The sequence below is a fragment of the Vulpes vulpes genome, chromosome 5 (assembly GCF_048418805.1).
Source record: "Vulpes vulpes isolate BD-2025 chromosome 5, VulVul3, whole genome shotgun sequence".
Classification (NCBI taxonomy): domain Eukaryota; kingdom Metazoa; phylum Chordata; class Mammalia; order Carnivora; family Canidae; genus Vulpes; species Vulpes vulpes.
In genome coordinates this window covers 18,305,533-18,328,082 of record NC_132784.1, presented here as the reverse complement: position 1 = coordinate 18,328,082, position 22,550 = coordinate 18,305,533, and the positions used below count along the sequence as shown (strand labels likewise).

At 34.7% G+C, this 22,550-nt stretch overlaps 2 protein-coding genes across 4 annotated transcripts in view; one reads left to right on the top strand and one right to left on the bottom strand.

The window, feature by feature from the left end:
• The window catches only part of ZRANB3 (zinc finger RANBP2-type containing 3), a 306,312-nt gene that overhangs the window by 16,779 nt on the left and 266,983 nt on the right, over positions 1-22,550 (top strand). Inside the window, exon 2 of one of the 3 annotated variants that reach the window (XM_072757626.1) lies at positions 7,585-7,757. The exons of 1 other annotated variant lie outside the window; for it this stretch is intronic. In XM_072757626.1, the coding sequence (XP_072613727.1) occupies positions 7,719-7,757 (39 nt within the window). In that variant the 5' untranslated portion in view covers positions 7,585-7,718. The remainder of the gene's footprint in view (positions 1-7,584; positions 7,758-22,550) is intronic. One more of the 3 variants, XM_026015556.2, reaches the window with a different exon arrangement.
• Positions 16,148-20,673, bottom strand: LOC140598872 (large ribosomal subunit protein uL30). Its single transcript, XM_072757319.1, has one exon. The coding sequence runs from the start codon at positions 17,794-17,796 to the stop codon at positions 17,131-17,133; it is 666 nt and encodes a 221-aa protein (XP_072613420.1). The 5' UTR covers positions 17,797-20,673; the 3' UTR covers positions 16,148-17,130.

Here is a 22,550-nt window from a genome sequence, read left to right as displayed (position 1 = left end):
CTAATATTTTATTTACTCATGAAAGTGAGAAAATGGCTTGTAATTATATATATATATATATATTTATATATTTGTATGATGTTTGTCAGATAAGTGTGTATCTCATGATCTGATGGAGGCTCTCAAATGTGGGGTGACAATTTGGTGGGGGCTCTTGGTGTAGGCAGTGAAAGAATTCACCTGAGGTGGAACAAAGGAGATAAAAGTTTATTGAATATACCACAAGCAAGGGAGTAGTGGGCAGGACAGCAAAGGAGAGTGTCTGCAATGAGGCAGTGGGTATGGGCTGTTTTTAAAGGGGGAAGTAAGACGGTATTGGGATGCATGGAATTTTTTTTTTGGTAACTGTGCATGGTTGTCAGTCCACTGTCAGGTAGGGCTTATGGATATTTTGAGGTGCGTTGCCTGATGAACCTGACTGTATTCAGCCTGTCTGTTGCTCTGGGTCCATTAGCCTTGCTCAAACCTGTTGAAAAGCTCCTTCTACAATCAAGAGTAGGCTTGGCTTCATAGAAAAAGCTTGAGGGCAGCCCAGGTGGCTCAGTGGTTTAGCGCCACCTTCAGCCCAGGGCCTGATTCTGGAGACCAGGGAACGAGTCCCATGTCAGGCTCCCTGCCTGGAGCCTGCTTCTCCCTCTGCCTGTGTCTCTGCCTCTCTCTCTCTCTCATGAATAAATAAATAAGTATATTAAAAAAAAGAAAAGAAAAAGCTTGAAAGGAATACATCTGTCATTTGCTAAATGGCTCAAGTTTGTTTATTGTGTTCTTCAAATCTTCCATATCTTTTTATATTTTTAATCTGCTTATAAAATCAATGACTGAAATAAATACAGTAAAACCTTCCACTATAATTATAGATTTGGCTATTCCCCTTTGTTGCTGTCAAATTTTTCTTTTATTTTTATGCATTTGCCTTATATTTTTATACACTTTAAGACTCTTTATGTTTCTGTAAATTAAACCTTTTATTTTTATGAAATACCCCTTATTTCTAATAATGCTTTTTAGCCAATATTTGTTGCCTTATGTTAATAAAACTATATGAACTCTATTTTGGTATGCATTATATGTCTTTTTTCGTTCTTTTCCATTCAGTGTGTATACATTCTTTTATTTATTTATTATTTATTTATTTATTTTATTGGAGTTCAATTTGCCAACATATAGCATAACACCCAGTGCTCATCCCATCAAGTGCCCCCCTCAGTGCCCGTCACCCAGTCACCCCCACCCCCCGCCCACCTCCCTTTCCACCACCACTTGTTTGTTTCCCAGAGTTAGGAGTCTCTCATGTTCTGTCTCCCATTCTGATATTTCCCACTCATTTTTTCTCCTTTCCCCTTTATTCCTTTTCACTATTTTTTATATTCCCTAAATGAATGAGACCATATAATGTTTGTCCTTCTCCGATTGACTTATTTCACTCAGCATAATACCCTCCAGTTCCATCCACATCAAAGCAAATGGTGGGAATTTGTCACTTCTAATGACTGAGTAATATTCCATTGTAAGTATACATCCTTTTAAAGTATGTATCTTTTTAAAGCAGTGTATAGATACTGATTTTTAAATCCGATATGATTTAAAAATTGACACTTTTACTCCATTTCTATTTAATGTCTCTTCTGGTCATTAATTCTCTCTCTGTCTATATCTGTATCTGCTGTTTACTTCATCCAACAAATTCCTTTCTTTAAAAAGTTTTATTTTATTTTTAAGTAATCTCTAACCTCGATGTGGGGCTTGAAATTACAACCCTGAGACCAAGAATCACATGCTCTCCTAACCAAGCCGGCTAGGTACCCCTCATTGAACAAAGTCTTAATTAAAAAAAAACCAAAAAAACGAAAATCGCCTCCTCAAAGTCCATAATTTCTCTGAGCAGCCATTTGGTTTTTATGTCCAGATAAATTTATTGATAGTATATTTCAACAATAGCTGATTCTCCTCAACACAATTCCAATATTTGTTTAGGAATGTATCAGTAAATTCCATTTGATCTTATCTTGTTCCCAATTGATTACAAAAATGCCATCTTGATCTTAAATAAAATATTGAAATTGAAAACTTTCCTTATTCAGTGTTGTGTAACAAGAGAATTGCTTAGAAAATGAGTTCTGCTAGGTTTTGCTTTCACTAAATTTCCCTAGTCAGTGATTTTAATTTTGATAATTTTAATAACATGGTATTCAAAGGTAAATATTGTAGGTTTCATTTTAACAGCCCTCAATGTTACTAAAAAATAAACTTGTATGTATACAATGAATAAAACCTTTTCCTTACATTTCTAAACTAAATCCTCTATAGTTTTCATGATTTAATAGACATGCACATTTATTATTAGTATTAGTTTCTTGATAAGACAAATGAAGCCTGAGTCTTCTGTCATTAACACAGTGTTGTGTTACAACTGAACTTTTGCAGCAGATGAACCTATATGGCTGACCTAAATGAGGTATTGTTTTTATTATAACATTATAATTTTTAGATTTTCTGTAGTATAAGTGGGAAAAGGTATTTTAAAATTATTTTATTTTGAATATTTACTGAAATATCCATGTGTTATTAATTAGATCATACTACTATTTATTAAATTCTTTATGTATCCAAATACCTATTTGAATTGTCAGTGAAGCAGACATATAATTTTAGTTCGATTGGAAGTTTTCTAAGAATTTTAATATTATTGTAGACTTATTTTATCTTCATCTTTAGTTATCTTTTCTCTTTTTTGTGACTTAAAACGTTTTTTTAAGATGGCTTTAGTTTCATTGTTTATTTTTACAAATATAGTGCCTGATTCAGTCTTATTAAAATCAGATAAATTGCAATATGACCTCAATTTAGCAGATTTTTTTTTCTTGGTGTTCATTAAAATTTTTTACAATGTAAAAAAAGCAAAGATAATAGTAAAATGATTTTTGTATAGTTTTCTTAGCTTCTTGCCAGTGTTCCACCCTAAACTAATAGTATGAGGTAGTCCTTATCCCGTTGAGTCTCAAAAGTGCTTCTGAAACCCTGTCACTTTTGGAAAGTGGACATGGCACTTTCTGCTGCTGCTACCCTTGCCAGACTGGGTTTCACTTAATTACCTGCTTCTTTGAGTTTTGACTTTCTGGATTAAAGTATGGAATGGGGGTGTGGGGGGAACTGGGTAGCTTGGTCAGTTAGGCATCTGCCTTTGGCTCAGGTCATGATCCCAGGGTCCTGGAATTGAGCCCCCATGTCGGGGTGGGGGTACGGAGGGAGCCTGATTCTACCTCTGCCTCTGTTACTCCCCCTGCTTGTGCTTTCTCTCTCTCTCTCTCTCTCAAATAAATAAATAAATAAATAAATAAAGTTTTTTTTAAAAAGTCTAGAATGGGTCTATCTGATTAGTAAATTCAATTTCTGTAAGGCAGGCTGAGAAAGCAAGAATTTGCTATTTCCAGTTTTTCTATTGAAAGATGATATCTGACTCCTACTCAGATTTGTATTGCGAGGAAATTCCTAAACATAATAGGGGTCCCAGATGTTGGGTGGCCTCAAAGAATGACGTAGATACACTAGCCTCTGTCAATTCCCAAATACATGTACCCAGCCTTGTTCTCTCCCTAGGGTTCCAGACTCTTGCATTTCCAAACATATTTGACATTTCCACTTCATAATTTACAACCATCTCAAAGGTTATATATTTCTAAAAGATGTATTGATTTTTTTCTCCTCAATCCATTTCTTCCATAGTCTTAACTATTTCAATAATTTGCATCAATTCCATCATTCTAAATGTACATCTTGATTTCACATGTCACTTATTTTCCACATATCATCCACCAGCAAGTTCTGTTCGCTTTACCACTGATTCATTTCCTAAATCTCTCCAGTTCTACTGCCAGAGATGATTCTTGCCTTGTCTGTTATAGCCTGGTAATAAGTTCCTTGGTTTAATGCCTTACCCTTTCTGAACCATTCTCTGTTATTTACTCAGTGTTTTGTTGTTGTTGTTGTTGAAAAGCCACTAGGGTGCCCACTTACTGGTATTTATGAGGACTTTATCAGACAGATCTGAGTCTGTCATAAGTCATATTTAAATCTAGTAGCCTACAGAAGCAGTGGGGCCATTATGGACTGGCCAAGTCCTCTAGGGACATTTATCCCCTCTTTCTATTAATAGCTTTGGCCTCTCCTGGTGGTTTTAAAAATATGTCAGATTGTGTCACTCTCCTGCGTAAAACTCTCCACTAAGTGTTATCTAATACAGCTTTCAGTGAAGATGGGGATGGTTTCTATCTGCACAGTTCAACATGATAGTCACCAACCACATGTGGCCACTGAGCCCTTGAAATATAGCTCATACAACTAAGGAACTGAAGCTTTAATATTATTTATTTATTTTTATTTTTTTCCAAGCCAAATTATATCCAGCTTTATTAAAGATTACTTTTCATAAACAATCATGGTATTTCAGGTGGGACATGGGCAGATAGTCGTTAATAGTATTCTACAACTTTCAAACTCCCTTCTTCAATAGACTACCAAAATCAGAAAGTCACTATAAAACCCAGTGGAATCTTCATCTGATGTTCTGAACAGGGAAGGTTTAGAGTGAGGGCTGACAGTTCACATTTAGTATATATATATGTGTGTGTGTGTGTGTGTGTGTGTGTGTGTGTGTACATATATATACACACATATATTTTTCAAGATTTCATTTATCTTTTTTTTAAAGATTTTTATTTATTTATTCTTGAGAGACACAGAGAGAGAGGCAGAGACACAGACAGGGAGAAGCAGGCTCCATGCTGGAAGCCCAATGTGGGATTCGATCCTGGGACTCTGGGCTCACGCCCTGGGCTGAAGGCAGACGCTCAACCACTGAGCCACCCAGGCACCCCTTAGCATACTGTTCAACATCTTTTAACAAGCAGACCTTGACTTCCAGGAAATTAAATGAAGATAGCTGAATTAGCAATCTGAAGGTCTACAAGCTAATAAAGAAGGTCTTTTGAGGGATGCCATCTCCATGGTGACACTGTAAAGTCCAGATTGCCTAACATATACTGGGAACCATTTATTGGGGTCAGGTTCCAACAGGACTCTGGGTTTAAGGGAGTCAAGTCTATGTTGAAGGCAGAGAGGGAGAAGAAGACATAAAAAATGAATTTTAATTTTTCCACACCACAAGGCATTTGTGCCAAAGTGGCTGATGTGTGTCAACATCAAGGAATCCCTCCTCCTGGGAACCAAAAGGAAGTTTCTCAAAACTAGAAGGGAACAGTATTTTCCCCCTTGTATCAGTCTAGCTTCAGAGATATTCTATTAGTGACCTCTGCCCTTCTCCCAAAACAACAATGGAATGTTCTGTGTGCTAACAACGTAGCTTTAAAAAAAAGTAAAACAAATTTGATAAAAAATAGCATTTCAGACTGTACAGTCACCAGAAGGACACAGTTATCAAAAATGCGCACGTTTCAGTTGGCATCTCCCCACCTTCAGTTTTCTGTGCCTGCTCTTTTTGGCGTCTCTGTTTTCTGCAGGGTCATTCCCAATCCTTGCCAACATCAGTTTTCCCCCTTTTCCCTTTGGGTGCTTTCTCTCCCTTTTTTGCCAGGGTCTTTTTAGGCTTGGGCTCTGGCTTTGGAGGAGCAGGTTTAGCAGATAATTTTGCAGATCTTCTCTGTGGCTCATTCCTCACCTTGGTTTTATCTTCTTTAGCATCCACTTCAGCCTTTCTCTTGGGTGTAGTGGAGAAGGTGGCAGTACTGAGGCACTGGAGGGGAGGATGCAGCAATGCACAGATACAGTGGTATGGGCTTTGGCTACCTGGAGGTCATTCTCACCTCTTCTTCACACCATGCCTGAAGTTTTCATTTTTAACTTAAATAGCTACTTCTGGCTAATAGTGTTTTGGATGGCAGAGCTGTATTGGTTTCCCTTCATTCTTAAAATAGAATATAAAGCTCTTATCTAGGCCTTCTATGATTTTACTCTTGCTTATCCCAGTAGCTGAATCTCATACTATTCTCTACTTTGGTTCAGCCACATTGGCCTCCTTTCTGTTTCTAAAAATCACTCAGCCCTTTCTCAACTTGGAGCCCTTCCCCTGATGCTATCTGCCCGGAATGCTCTTCTCTCAATTCTGAACTTGGCTCTCTTTCGCACCCTTCAGACTACGGACTAAGCATTACCTAGGGGAATCATTACCTGGTCAGCCTGCCTAAATTGGTCATTACTGTCTTAAGTTCCTTCATAATATTTGCACTATATTGTAAATAATCATCTTATTTATTTTTAGTCTTCCTCTTCAATGTAAGCTCTGTGAGAGTGTGGTCCTTCCTTCTCTAGATCCTGACATGTAATATCTATTTGTTATTAACAAATACTTAACTGAATTCTTGAGATTCTTAGACATTGGTTACAGAGGTTGATTACTTTTTTGGCAGTGGGGTGTAAAATTTTATAAGTCTGTGAGTAATTGGGGGAAAAAGTAGTTTTTTTAAAAAAAGATTTTATTTATTCATTCACGAGAGACAGAAACGGAGACACATAGGCAAAGGAAGAAGCAGGCTCCCTGCAGGGAATCTGATGTGGGACTCTGTCCCAGGACCCCAGGATCATGACCTGAGCCAAAGGCAGATGCTCAACCACTGAGCCACGCAGGTGCCCCAAAAGCAAATCTGTTTTAAAGATGAAATGAGATTATATATAAACAGATTAAAAGGTGCAATCTAAATACAAAGTATTATTTATTATTTTTAAAGATTTTATTTTTGGGGATCCCTGGGTGGCTCAGTGGTTTAGTGCCTGCCTTTGGCCCAGGGCGTGATCCTGGAGTCCAGGGATCGAGTCCTACATCGGGCTCCCTGCGTGGAGCCTGCTTCTCCCTCTGCCTGTGTCTCTGCCTCTCTTTCTCTCTGTGTCTCTCATGAACGAATAAAGTAAAATCTTTTTAAAAAAAATTAAAATGACATTTGAGGAAACCCTGTGGTGAGGAAGGTTCCAATCAGGGATGGTTTATACTGTGTATTCATTTGATTTAAAAAAATTATTTTAATATTTAAAAATGAGTCTCATTTAATATTGATTTAATCCAATTATAAATTTGAGGTTAATATCTCTGTAATTTTTACAATATCTTTGTAATTTTTAAAATGCAATTTTACCTCATTCTTAGAAAATTTGGTGTGATATGAAAATGTATTATCTACAAAAGGATTAACTACAAAAGAATTCCTCTTATAGCAAATCATTCCTTATTTAAAAAATTATTTAGTTTTTAAAAACCTGGTTGATTTATAGATTTTCAGTAAAACATTTGTTACTTAAAATAGGGTTGTGGTTATGTTATGGTTCAATTTGAAATACAAATGAAATAAAGGATCCTCAGTTCCTACATTGTGCATTAAGCAATTGCTTTTGGACTCAGTGCTTTGAATATTCTTAATAGCTCATTTTGGATTGTGATTTAACCAATTTATATCTTTGTAGATAGTATATCAAGGCTACTGGTAAATACTTTAAAATTATTTTTTATGTTTTATTCTCTAATACACTTAGTAATAACTTTTTCCACCACCCCTCCCTTTTTGTGATTTCTTTTTTTAGGATCATGATGCCTAAAGCTCATGAGATAAAAAAGTCTCTTACACCTCAGATTTCTTGTTTGACAAATGAATCTTATAAACAGTTGGATTTTTTGCCTGACAAACTAAGAGCAAAGCTACTTCCTTTCCAGAAAGATGGCATTGCTTTTGCCCTCAGAAGAGATGGCAGGTAAAGTGCTTTTTTCAGGATATGCTAAAAATATTTAATTCTTGTGTGGTGTGTGTGTGTGTGTATGGAAGGTTGTATTCTATTGACTTACGTATTTAATAATTGCCATTGAAAAGTATGCTCTTGAGTCTCAAAAACTTACTTTATAGGTGACGTACTGATTACAAAAAGACAAATGACCAAATGTTAATTTAGTATAGCCAATAGTGGAGAAGCTATAGGCATGATGTGCTGCATAGGAGTTCTACAACATTCCTAAGTGATGTTCTTCCGGGAATCATCTTGTCCTAATGGTCATGGGGGAACAGTCAAACCAGTTCAGAATGTGGGCTATATTTCTAGGACAATTGACCTGAATTCTTTAAATGATACAGTGTCATGAAAAACCAAGGGAAGTGATGTGAATGTCCTAAATTGAGAGAGACCTGAAAGTTAGGGGATATTAGATGTGAAAGTAATGCATAAATCTTGATTAGATCCTGAATAACTAAAAGAAAAGCTTTAGGGGACATATTAAGATAACTAGGAAAACATCATTTGCACTCTCTTAAGAGAGTGATGTTTTTTAATTAAAGTCAGTTATCATGGGTGAAGTGATGTTGTAGTTGAATGTTCTTCTTCTTGGAAAATGCATGATAAAGAATTTAGGATGAAGAATTGTGATGGCAGCCTACTTTCTATATTTTCCCAAAAGGAAAGGACCTTTCTAAGTATATAAAGGACCTGTATATGTTTAGAGAAACTTTGAATGAATCAGCCATAATGTTAACACTGAATCTGGTGAGTGGTATAAGAGTGTTCACTGTAGTATTCTTTTTGGCTTTTCCGTCAGTTTGATAATTAAAAAAAAAGAAGAAGAAAGGAATCAATCTTATTTTCATTCCTTTTTAGGTCATCTGTTTTTTCTAATTGTATCTGATCTGTCTTTTTCTGTAGATGGTTTTAGGGTTTCTTTTGGCCTTTGGAGTTCTGCAGTGTCACAGTAATTTATTCAATCTGGTTTTCCTTTTGTTTATTCTCCTTGAGATTATTGTACATTTTTAATCTGGGATTTGCGTCATGTTGATTCTGGAAAATTCTCAGCTATTATCTATTTTTAAAAATTCTTTCATTTTTAAAAATTTTATTTATTTGTGAGAGAGAGAAAGCAGGGAGAGGGAGCATGAGCTGGGGTGGTGGGGAGTGAAGCAGAGAGGGAGAAGCAGGCTCCATGCTCAGCAAGGAGCCCAATGCAGGGCTCCACCCCAGGATCATGACCTGAGCAGAAGGCAGACATCATTCAACTGACTGAGCCACCCAGGCACTCTTATCTCTTTAAATGGTAATTCTCACTTATTCTGTTTATTTTCTTCTTCTGCAGTTGACACTGCAGGTAGATTTAAGTTTCACCTTCTCTATCCTATGCTCCCATTAATGTCTCATATATTTTCTGTGTTTATCTGTGCTCCATTATGGCTACTTTTAAAGATCTCTTTTTAAAAATAAGAGAGCATAATTATTATGTTTAACTTACCTGTTAAATGTTTTAAGAATTTTTTGAAATGTATAAAATACATGGAAAAAAGTATGAAGATTATAAGTATACAACTTGAAGAATTTTTACAGTATCACTATCACCAAGATTAAGAAATAGTACATTACCCACATCTTAGAAATGTTTCTCTTGCTCCTTCCCAATCACCACTGGCTCCTTCCTCTCCAAAGGTAACCACTTATCCTGACTTCTCAAACCACAGATTACTTTTATATATATTTGACTATATCATTGTAATCATCCATATACATATTCTTTTGTGTCTGACTTCTTTCACTCAACATCATTATGATATTGTTCCTTATTGTTGCATGTGGTTGTAGTTGGTTCATTCTCATATAAAATTCCACTGTATAAGTGTATAATAACTTTTTTTTTATTTACTCACTGTTGATGAGTATTTGAATTGTTACTAGTTTGGGGCTTTTACAAATAATGATATGAGCCTTTTTATACAAATCTTTTGGTAAATCCATAATACACATATATTTCTGTCATGTGTATACCAAGAAATAGAGTTGTTGAGTCATAAGAAATGTATATATTATAAGTAAATAACCTCCAATATTAATTTTCCAGGGCTGTCATAATGAAATTCCACAACTGGATGACTTAATCAACAGAAATTTATTGTTTCACATTTCTTGAATCTAGAAGTCCAAAATCAAGGTGTTAAAAGAGTTGATTCCCTCTTAGGTTTGCAAAGGAAGGATCTGCTTGAAGGTCTCTTTCCTTGGTTTGGAGAATGCCGTCTTCTTCCAATGTCTTTTCACATCATCATCTATTCATCTCCTTTCCCTTTCTTTAAGGACACCACCAGTCATGATGGATTAAGGCCCACACTAATAATCTAATTTTAACTAATTACATCTATGCTGCTTCTATTTTCAAGTCAGGTCACATTCTGAGCTACTGGGTGTTAGAACTTTAGCATATGAGTTTTGTGGGGGCCATAATTCAACCCATAACTCAGTTTTTCAAGTTTTCCAGTTTTTACTTGTGTCAATAATGTGTAAGAGTCCCAGTTGTATCACATCTTCACCAACACTTTTTATTGCCTATCTTTAATGTCATCTTAGGGATTCTGGCTAGAATACAGTGATATCCATTTAGGTTTTTATTTGCACTTTTCTGATAACAAATGGAATTAAACACCTTTTCATAAACTTATTAGCCATTTGGTCATCCTTTTTTGTTAAGTGCCTGTTCATATTTCATCTGTTTTTCTACCAGGGTTGTTTGCCTACTTGTTTTCTAGGAGTCTTTTGTCATATTTATGTTCTGGATATGAGAGATTTGTCAAATATATATGTTGCAAATAAAACTTCTCAGGTTGTGGTTTGCCTTTTCTCTCTCTTATTGATCTCTTTGGATAAGCACAAGTTCTCAGGTTTAATATTATCTTAAATACTGTTCATTGTTTTTGTATTTTATGGCTGACACTTTTTGCATCTTATTTTACAAACTTTTGTCTACTGCCAGGTTGCAAAGTTAATTTTCTATGGCTTCTAAAAACTTTATTGTTTTACTTTTTACATTCAGAACTATATTCCACATAGAATTGATTTTTGTGTGTTGTATGAAGTGGGGATCAGAGTTGATTATGTATTATTTACCTTTGTATATCAATGATTGATCTATCACTATTTATTGGAAAGACTCATTTTCCCTGCTATGTTAGACTGTTGTCATAAATCAAAATTTTATGTGTATCTTTCTAGATAAGTGCTGTCTAATGGAACTTCTGCCATTATGGAAATGTTCATATACATGGTGTTTACTTCAGTAGTTACTAGCCTCCTGTGGCAACTGAGTCCTTAAAATACGGCAAGTGTAACTAAGGGCTGAATTTCATATTTTAACTAATTTTAATTGATTTAAATTTAGTCACATGTCTGGTGGCTACCATGTGGGACAGACAGGTATATTTATCAGATTGCTAGTCTTTGTATTAGCACCATGCTTTTTAATTATTATAACTTAATAACAGTTATTTTGGCCTAAGATAGCATAAGTCTTGCAACTTTTTGTTATTTTTCCAGAATTGCCTCAACTATTGTTGACACTTTGCATTGCAAAGGTTGTAGAAATTATTTATTGTTTTTCACCAAAAAAGTTGCTGGGATAGTGAATGAGATTGTTTTGCATCTGTAGATTAGTTTAGGGAGAATTTATATCTTAACAGTATAGAGTATTTTAATCTGTTAATATGAATGATCTTCCATTTATTTAATTGCCCTTTATTTCCATCTCAATTATTCTTTCCCTTATTTAATTTCTTTTGATAAGATTTTTATAATTTTCAAGATATAATTTTTTCATGTGTATTATTATGCTTATGCCTAGGTGTTTAGTATTTTTTTTTTTAAGATTTTATTTATTCATGAGAGACACAGAAAGAGAGGCAGAGACACAGGCAGAGGGAGGAGAAGCAGGCTCCATCCCAGGAATCTGGGATCACACCCTGATCCAAAGGCAGACACTCAACTGCTAAGCCACCCAGGTGTCCCATATTTAGTATTTTTGATGTTGCGATAAAATGTCATTTCCTCCCTCTGGCTATTTCTAAGATTTTCTCCTTGTTCGGTTATCCAAAAGTTTTGCTATGTATGATGTACCTCGGTTTGCATTTAAAGTTTTTCATCTGTGGGTTGATGTCATTTATTAGTTCTAGGAAGATTCTCAGTCTCTTCAAATCTCTTCAGATATTATTTTTGCCCCATTCTTTCTTCTCCTTGGTCTCCAGTTATACCTATATTAGACCTTTCCTCTTCTTTTTTGTATTTTCATATTTTTAAAAGATTTCTGTGCTTTATTTGGATATTTGTTGCTTTGTCATGTTCTTGTTAACTAATCCTAAGTTTTCCTACTAAATTAATTTTTTGGATTCTCTAAAGGAAAAGACCTTACTAAACTACTTGAAACCAAAACTTATTCATTATGGCTGAATCAAAAAGGCTGAATTTATTACTTGCTAAGCAAGGAAGAACTGTGCTTAAACAAGGCAAACAAAGAAAAGAGTTGGTATTGAATCAGATTTTGGGGAAGTTTGGGGTCTTTAAAAAGCAGGAGTGTTTAAGTATTTGCTCAAATCAGAGTATACTTCAGGGATAAGTTGACTAATGCCAAAGAACAGTCAGTCCTTCCCTATGTTGAAATTGAAGAATAGAAACATTGTATTTGGGCAGCCTGGGGGTGGCTCAGTGGTTTAGCACCACCTTCAGCCCAGGGCGTGATCCTGGAGATCGAGTCCCACATCCTGCTCCCTGCGTGGAGCCTGCTTCTCCCTCTGCCTGTGTCTCTGCCTTTCTCTCCCCATGTCTCTCATGAATAAAATAAATAAAATCTTTAAAAAAAAAAAGAAACATTTTATTTTCCATTCTTTTTGTCAGATAGTGTATTCTTAAGTCCTAGAGTATCCAGTTCCTGTCTGCTGGTTGTGTTAATGGTGTCTTGCTTCCTTTCCATGTTTTAATTTTATCTCTTCTTTTTTTTTTTTTTTTTTTAATTTTATCTCTTCTTAATTTTTAAAAAATTTTATTTATTCATGAGAGACACACATACAGAGGCAGAGACATAAGCAGAGGGAGAAGCAGGCTCCATGCAAGAAGCCCAACACAGGACTCGATCCCCGGACCCAGGATCACGCCCTGAGCCAAAGGCAGACACTCAACCGCTGAGCCACCCAGGTGTCCCTCTATCTCTTCTTTCTATAAATATTTAGAACATACTTATTTTACATATCTGAAGTCCTTTGGAGACTAATTTTACTCTTGTTGTTATTCATGATGATTTATCTCCCAGTGTGTTTGTTAACTTTTAAAATTTTTGCTTTTATAATTAGGTGATCTTAATCTCTTTGAATCTTGAGAGACCTAAATAATGGGTAAATTTTTTTAGGGAGGATTTGCAAAATTAAATTCTTGATTTTTTTTCCCCCCACATCACAGAGGCAGTATAAATTCAAAACCTCAAATTCATTTTCAGGCAAGCTTGTGATTTTAAATTTTGATTATTAATTACTACCTCATGCCAAACTTTAAATTTCTTTGGTGGCTTTTAAAAAATTAGATAAATATAAATTTAATAAAATGTGTGGGTTTTATGTGTACACATCAGTGGATTCTGATATATGTCTACCTGTATGTTTTTGAATACCTCTGTCAAGATATAGAATACTTCTACCACCCAGAATAGACCTCTTTCTGATCAACCTCATCCCCGTGAATTAGGAAACTAGTGATCTGACTTTGTCACCAGAATGTTTTTTTTATGGTTATTTGATGCTTTCTTTATTTTTTTTAACTTTTTATTTTGAAATAGTTTCAACTTTGAGAAAAAAAATAACAAATAACTTTCATATACCTTTTACCCAGATTCACTAATTTCTAACACTTTAGCATTTTTCCTTTATTATTTTATTATTCTCTCGCCCTCTTCTTTCTACTCACATACACACACACATGCACATGTATAATAGTAGTTATTATTTATTTGTTTCAAAGCCATTTGAGATTAGGTTGCATATGTCTTATTCCTTTCATCTATATCATTTAAGAATAGTTCATATTTAAGAACAAAAATATTCTCTAACATAGCTATAGTATAGTCATCAAATTCATGAGATTTAGTCTTTAATCTCCATGTATGTTATTATTGTCAATCCTTTATAGTATGTTTTTCTTTTAGTACTAGATCTAGTGTAGGATCACTTACTGCATTTAGTGATACCTCTTTCTTTAATGTTAAATAGTTTCTCAGACTTTCATGACACTGGCGTTTTTATTTTGAAGAATATATGCCAATTTATTTTATAGAATGTAACTCAATTTTTAAAACATTTTTTTCATTATAAGATGTAGATTGTATAGTCCATTCTAGATTAGTGCATAAGGGAGATAAAAATCCTATCCTTCTTAGAATATTGCTTTTGAAGGCACGCAGTATCTATCAGCTCCTCACTGGTAGTGTTAATTTTTTTTCAGGATGGTAGTATTAATTTTGATTGCTAGTCAAAGTGTTAAAACTATACTATTATGTAGTTACTATTTCTCTCTCTCATTATTGTTGCCTATTTAACAAACAGCTAACACAAGGTGGTCAGGCCATGTAAATATGCTTCCTCTTACCTAGTTTTCTCTTTTGGATTTACCTTCCATACATGTTCTTGCTCAAAATATTTTTTGCCTTGATAGTTGTCACTTATCAAGTTTCATGTTATTGTAAGGAAGATCCCGCTCCCTTCTTCCAACAATCTCTCTGCCTTTTTCTCTTTTTCTCTCTTTGTCTCTACCTATCCATCTATCCAACCATTCATCCATTCTCAGGATAGACTCATGGATTCCTTTTATATCCAGTGGGTTATAATTCCTTACTGTTTTGGAACTTGTTACAAATGGAATCATACAGGGTATGTGTCTGTGTCAGATTTCTTTTGCTCATCGTGTTTTTGAGATTCACATATGTTGTTTTGATCTCTGAATATAAGACAGTTATTTTGTTCATTCACTTGCTGGTGGACATTTGGGTTGATTCCAGTTTGGGAGTCTTATGAATAAAGATGGTATTAACGTTCATGGACAAGACCTCTTATGGACATGTTTTCTATTCTACTGGTTTGTTTTTTGTTTTTGTTTTAATATTTTACCTGTTTGTGAGAGAGAAAGAGAGAGCATGTGTGGGGGGTGGGGAGGGGCAGAGGGAGAAGGAGAAGCAGAGAAGCAGACTCCCTGCTGATAAAGGAGCCTGATGCTGGGCTGGATCCTAGGACCCTGAGATCATGACCTGAGCCAAAGGCAACACTTAACCAACTGAGCCACCCAGACGTCCCTCTGTTGCTATTTTTTAGGGTAGATGTCTATTTTACTTTGTCAAAAAACTACTGAACATTTTTTCATTTCATCAACAGGATGAGAATTCTAGATGGTGCACATCTTTGCATTTGTATTGTCAGCCTTTTTCATTTTAGCCATTCAAAATGAGTGGATCTTCAAGTGGTAGGTCACTGTTTCTTTGTGAGTTTTTTAGATTTATTTATTTTTAGACAGAGTGAGAGAGAGAGAGTGGGACGCAGAGGGAGAGGGAGAGAAACTCAAGCAGACTCCATGCTGAGGGCAGAGCCCAATGTGGGGTTTGATCTCATGACCCTGAGATCATGTGTGAGCTGGAATCAAGAATTGGAGGCTTAACTGACTAAGCCACTGAAGCGCCCTGGTAGCTCACTGTTTTTTAATTTGCATTTTTCATAAAGACTAATAATATTGGCATCTTTCAATATATCTTAGTGTTTTGCATATGTTTTAATTGTTGTCTCCTTACTACTGATTTGAAGTTCTTTTATTCTGCATAGAAGACCTTTGTCAGATTAAGTATTATAATAGTTTTCTCCTAGTCTGTAGTTTGCCTTTTAATTCTTTTTATAGTATTCTTTGATGAACAGAAATTTTTAATACTCTGCTTTTTCTTCATATGGAATACATTTTTGCCTTTTGATAAACAGAAATTTTTAATATTCATAAAATCTGATTTATCAACTTTTTTATGTAGTTAATGCTTTTTATGTTGTCATGAAGAAGTCTTTTCCTACTCCAAGGTCACAATGTCCCTATGTTTTGTATTGGAAGCTTTCTAATTTTAGCTTTTATATTTTGATATATGATTCATCTCTAATTTTTATGTATGGGACAAGATAATAGTTCTAGATTTAGTTTCCTTTCATATTGATATCCAGTTATTCTGGCATCATTTCTAGAAGTCTCTTCTCTCCCAAAAATTACGTTGGCATCCGTCGGAAAAAGCACTTGGCCATATGTATATATATAAATCTATTTTTAGTTTTCTTCCCCCATGTTTGTCTTTTTTTTTTTTTTTTTTTGTCACCCTGTTTCCATTTTTACTTAGGTTGTAGCTTTCTTAGGCTCAAGTTTCCTTAAGGAGTCTCATTTCCACTCTATGCTTTGTATCTAAGACCCTATTACCATTGCTCTGCTTGGCTGCTAATAAGGTTCCCAATTGATGGTATGTGTTTGCAGACACCTTCAATGTGGCATGTAGATTTATCACTCAGGTTTTGATTTTCTCTTTTGTTTCTGGCCATTGTAAATGGTTTTACTCTTCATCAGGCCAGCTCTGCATTTTAAAAGATGGTATTTTATTTAAATTAGCATTTCTAGGTATTTGCAAAGGAAAGGAACTGAGACTTTCTAAACCACCTTAACACGGGGAACTGAAATCTTACTGTTAAGACTTTATTCATTAATGATTATAATTGCTATCATTGTAAAATATCCTTATTATAGAATTACTTAATTCTTTCCTAATATGTTCCAAATTTAATCTTGTGTAATTAATTTTCTGACAGTTTCTTTCTGACCAAATTTTCCTTGCATGTGTTTAACCATCTTTCTATTGTCACCATTTTTGAGACACTTCTTTTAGATGGGTTTTAAATTTCAGAATTGTATTTCACTTTGTGATTTAGTTTGTATTTTCTTTAAAGTAGTATTAAGCTCCCTTTGATTCATTGACATTAAAGTATATTTGGTCTTATCCTGCCATCATAGCATTTGTTGTGGTTTTTATTCCTAAAAATGTTACTATATAATCACTACATGATTCATTAAATACATTACTATAGTAGCATCAAAATTTTCTTTATTTTTAGTGTATACTTTCAGTAATATGAAAGGTTTGGAGCTTGAATCCATTGATAATCTTTTAACTATAGCTTTGCATAATATAGTTGATTATCTTTTATTAGGCAATGTCTTCTTCTTTTTTTTTTTCCATTTGAAAGCAGTCATTTATTAACTGACCAGTTTACAAAAATAATCATGGTAGATACCTTAGTTCATCCTTCTAATAAGCCTATTGATCTGGTCTTCCCTGTTGCCAGCATCTCCACCTTCTACAAAATGGGTGGTCTTTTTCTTCATTCCGCCATGTGGAGAAGATAATTTGAAGGGCCATAAAAAGTTGTTGGCTTCTTTGAAACGTTTTCCAATGGTATAGGTCTCGTGAATCAGATCCTCCATGCAGATGATGCCATATTTACCAAGAGACCGAGCAATCAATGTGTTATCTGTCAGGGCAATTCGCTTCTTGTTGATCTTCCCATAACCACGCTTGTAGATCAATTCATTCACTGACTTCAAGTTTGGGTACCCCCATGCTATATATGGTTCCACAATCCTTAGCATGTTAACTGAAGCCTTGTTGAGCTTAACAAAGGTGCCATTGAAGATCTGGCGAAGGCGAAGAAGCTGCAACACCTTTCGAACCTTTGGGCTCACACCTTTGATACCTCTGATCCTGATGACAAATGCCAACTTGGGTTCTGCAGGCACATAGAAGTGGCCGGCTTTTCTTGCCATCCTCGCCATGTGAATCTCAGTTCTGTACATCTGCCTGTATTCCCTGTGGTAATGCTTAGCCTTTTCATAGATAAGCTTCCTTCTTGCCTTTCGAAGCATCTTTTGGGCAAACTTTATCCTCAGACGCTTGATCTTCATCTCCGCGAAGTTCCTTCACTTTTTCTTAAGGGTTTCCGGCACAGCAGGAACCTTCTTCTTCTTCTCTTCTGCCGGAAAAAGAGGTTCCATGGTTCCAGCCGGAAAAAGAGGAAGTAGAGGCAATGTCTTCTTATTGCCAGTCATGTACAGTGGCATTTGATGTATTACGTCTTCTTTCCTTTCTGTTCCTCTTTCTTAGCACATCATATTAATTGGTTAAATTATTTTTCTTGATATTTACCTATATAATTTGTTTGTATGAAATACTTATATATTTTTTGCCAACTTTAAATTATCTTTGCCTTGTTCTTCTCTTTGCCTCTTGTTAGGTGTGTAATTTCTGTGTAGTCATTGTTTGTAACTGTTATATTCTTTTCTGTGCCCAAATTATTTAAACAGCTAAATAGTTTCATTGCTTCCCTCTGGTCCATTTTGTGTTATAAAGGTGATTGCTCATTTAAGTTTATTTATTTTTATTTTTATTTTTTTAGATTTATTTATTTGAGAGAGCACACAGTGGGGAGGGGCTGAGGGAGAGTCTTAAGGAGATTTGGTGCTGAGAGCAGAGCCAGACATGGGGCTCTATCCCAGGACCCTGAGGTCATGACCAGAGTGAAATCAAGAGCTGGGTACTTAACCCACTGCACCACCCAGGCACCTCTGCTTCTTTAAGTCTTAATTTGTGGCAAACTGTTGGACTGTGATTTTCATTTGCTTCATAGGTACTTTTTATTTTTCCTGTGTATTTTTCCATTTGATTGCCCTTTTTTTTTATATTTAAGAATTGATTTTTTTTTTTTTAGTTACTACTCTTTATTCATTGAAGAACATTTTTTCCTGAGCCTGCTATTTGCAAAAGATCACCTGAAAGAGGGCCAGAATAATGTTCTAGACTAACGTCTATTCTATGACATTATTTTTACATGTATTTATTTCTTTTCATAATATTTCCTGAGCCAAAAGAAATCAACATAGCCGAGTAGCTAATGGTGCAAATATGTCACTCCTGCCCTTATTCTGCGTCTCCCCATTGGAGATTTTTCATTGAAGGCCTTGATTTCTCTACTTCTCCCTGTTGTAGGTAGGCTAGAGCTGGGGATATTCTGGCCACCAGTCTATTTATCCTCTTGTGGTGATGCAAAGAAAGGATTCTTGATTGCAATACAATTGTCCCCCTCACTTTGGAACTATGTCTTGCGGTTTTGTTCTGCTTCCCTGAGATTTGTAGCCAAGTATTCTCTCTAGATATACCACTTCAGTTGTTATTGTTATTGTTTTTCATATTTAATATTTTTGGTAGCCCATTCTCTTTTCTGTCTAGTTTTCAAAGATGATAAATAACGATGCATTACATTTTTGAATCTGTACTCCATTAAGCTCCTATTGGATCCATTACTTAGCTATTTATTAAATGATTATTGATATATATGTATTTATGTCTCCATATATGTGCCTGTGGTTTTACATGTTTAAAAATAATTGACAAACTTATTAATATATGAAATTTTCAGCATACAGTTGAACAAAGTTTGCTATATGTTGTTTGCTTATTCACATCTGATGAGATGTAAGAAGGCTGTTACTGAATGAATTATTAGGCTTATCCTTGTTACCTTTATCAATAGTTAATACTCTTTGTATAGGTGGTATTCTGAAATAAACTATTTCATTTCTTCTGAAGATTCTGGCAGAACAATTTGTTTTAATTGTCTGCATAAAGGAAGAAAGGACTTTGTGGTATTTAAAGCTTTTGTAAAAAGTATCAGAGATGATTTTGTAGTAATTTGTATTCTTTAAAGGTATCACTTGATGACAGCCTAATTGCTTTCATTGTTTTCTTTTCGCTCCTAAAATGGAATAGTTTTCTGTTGTATTACCCATTTAGATATGCTGCTTTTGTAGTATTACAGTCCTTACTTGTTTGTCTGAATATAGATAGAATTTTTGCATCAGTGAACAAATATATTGAAACACCTGGTGGTTTTGCTATGAGAAAATTCTTTGTCAAACTATTTTAATATTAGGATATAAGTCACCATGCTTATCATTTCACTTTAAGATAAGGATAATTAGGTGGAAGTATGGATGAACCTTGAAGTATGGGTACAAAAAAGCTGGAAGAAATAAGTTACACTATTTTACTTATTAATTTAAACAGCCTAAGTAATTGATTTATGAAACAAAATCTTGCTATTCTAAATAATGTTAACTTGAGTTTTAGAATAACGTCCTTGTTTTGCCTCCTCCTCAGGTGGCGAGGGATCCTATAAGGGTGTCTAGAGAGAGACTTGGCTGTGTCAAAAAGCGTTAATGATGCATATAGGTATACATTTTGCACAAGCTATAAAAAAAGCAAAATAAGTAAGTAGTACTATATCAAAATAAAAAGCTCCTGCACAGCAAAACATACAGTCAACAAAATGAAAAGACAGCATATTGAATAGGAGAAAATATGTATAAACCATATATCCGTTAAGGGTTTAATATCCAAAATATATGATAAACTTGTACAACTCAATAGCCAAAAAAACTTAAATAATCCAATTAAAAAATGAGCAAAGGGCATTGATAGACATTTTTCCAAAGAAGACATACGAATAGCCAATACGTACATAAAAGGTGTTCAACATTACTAATATATCAGGGAATTGCAAATCAAAATCATAATGAGATACAAGCTCATACCTTTTACTAGAGAGACTATTATCAGGGGCAGCACCTGGTAGCTCAGTGGTTGAGCATCTGCTTTTGGCTCAGGTCATGATTCCAGGATCCTGGGATCAAGTCCCGCATCAGGCTCCCCACAGGGAGTCTGCTTCTCCTCTGCCTATGTCTCTGCCTCTTTCTCTGTGTCTCTCATGAATAGATAAAAAAAAAAAAAAATTTTTTTTAAAGAAAGGCTATTATCAAAAAGATAAGAAATAACAAATGCTGGCAAGGATATGGAGAAATGGGAACCCTTGTGCACTGTTGGTGGGAATGTAAATTGGTGAAACCATTATGGAAAACAGCATGGAGTTTCCTCAGCAAATGAAAAGTTGATGTACCTTGTGATCCAGCAGTCCCACTTCTGAGTTTATATCTAAAGGAAATGAAATCAGTATCTCGAAGAGTTATCTGCAACCTCATGTTTATTTTAGTGTTAGTCACAGTAGTCAAGACATAGAAACCACCTAATTGTTCATTTATGGATAAATGAGTTTAAAAAAGTATGTGTATATATGTATGAATGTGTGTGTATATAAATATATATATTACAATGGAATATTATTCAGCCATGAAAAGAAGGAAATTCTATCATCATGTGACATCATGGATGAACTTTGTCGACATTTTGCTAAATGATGTGTCAGAGAAAAACAAATGCTTTATGACCTCACTTACACATGGAATGGAGAAACACTGAAGTTATAGAAACAAAGAGCATATTAGTGGTTGCCAGGGGCTGGGGTGTGGGAAACTTTGGGACATGCTGGTTAAAGTGTACATGTTTTCAGTTGTAAGATTGAGTAAGTTATGGGACTCTAATGTATAGCGTGAAGACTATAGTATATTTGGTGTATACATAATACTATATTTGTGTAGTGTTTACTTGAATGTTACTAAGAGTGGATTTTAAATGTTCTCACCACACAAAAATTGGTAGCTCTATATGGTGATGGATATGTTAACTAACCTTATTGCGGTAGTCATTTTAAAATATATACATACATCAAATCATCACATTGTACACATTAAAATTACACAATGTTATAAGTTGATTATATCTCAATAAAGCTGGAAGTTATAGGTATGCATTTTAATAGATGAGCTTAACTGCTACTTTTGCTCTAGGCAAACTGACTTAAAATCAGACTTTTTTATTTGGAAGTATCCTGTGGATTTGAACAATTAATTAGTACATATATTTGGCCAATATATGTACTAATTTCTGTTGGAGATGTGTATAAAACCAAATTTCAATACCACTAGTCACTCATTCACCAGAATGGCATAAAAAAATTAGAGATGTGAAACATCTGTACTTGTCTTACACTACTATTAGAAAAGAATATTGACACATATACTTTGGAAAACCATTTGGCAAAATCTACCGTAGGTGAACATAAATATTCTGATACCTAGTAATCCTAACCTTAGGTATATAGGTACATATATATGTTTATTATAAGAACGTTCTTTATAGCATTATCCATAATCGTTAAGACTCAGTTGTCCATTAGCACTAGAATGGGAAATAATTGTAATATATTCATACAATAGAAAACTTAAAACAATGAGAATGAACAAACTAATAACTACTATTAACAGCAGGATGAATCTTACAGACATGGTGTTGAGTAGAAGAAGCCAGACATAAAAGAATACATACATTAACTGTATATATACATTTATATAAATATATGTAAGATACTAATTTATTTACAATCACTTATGTAAAATAAATATAACATACTAATTTATGGTATTAGAACTCAGGAAATGGCCACCCTTAAGTAGGAGAGCATTGTGAAAGAAAGAGGGTCAGTCACAAGGGAGGCTTCTGGAGGTGTTGATAATATTCTGTTCCTTGATCTTGGTGGTGTTACATGGGTATGTTCATTCTATGAAAATTCGTCAAGTTGTAATCAAAAGATTTGTGTCATTTTCTGTATTTTTTATACCTCAATTTCAAATTTCCCCATAATATTAAATGTAAGGGCACTTGGGTGGCTCAATCTGTTGGATATTGGATTCTTGAATTCAACTCAGAT

Bases quoted from the DNA above. Each gene is read 5' to 3' on its own strand.
- LOC140598872 (XM_072757319.1), bottom strand. From the start codon at position 17,796: ATGAAGATCAAGCGTCTGAGGATAAAGTTTGCCCAAAAGATGCTTCGA.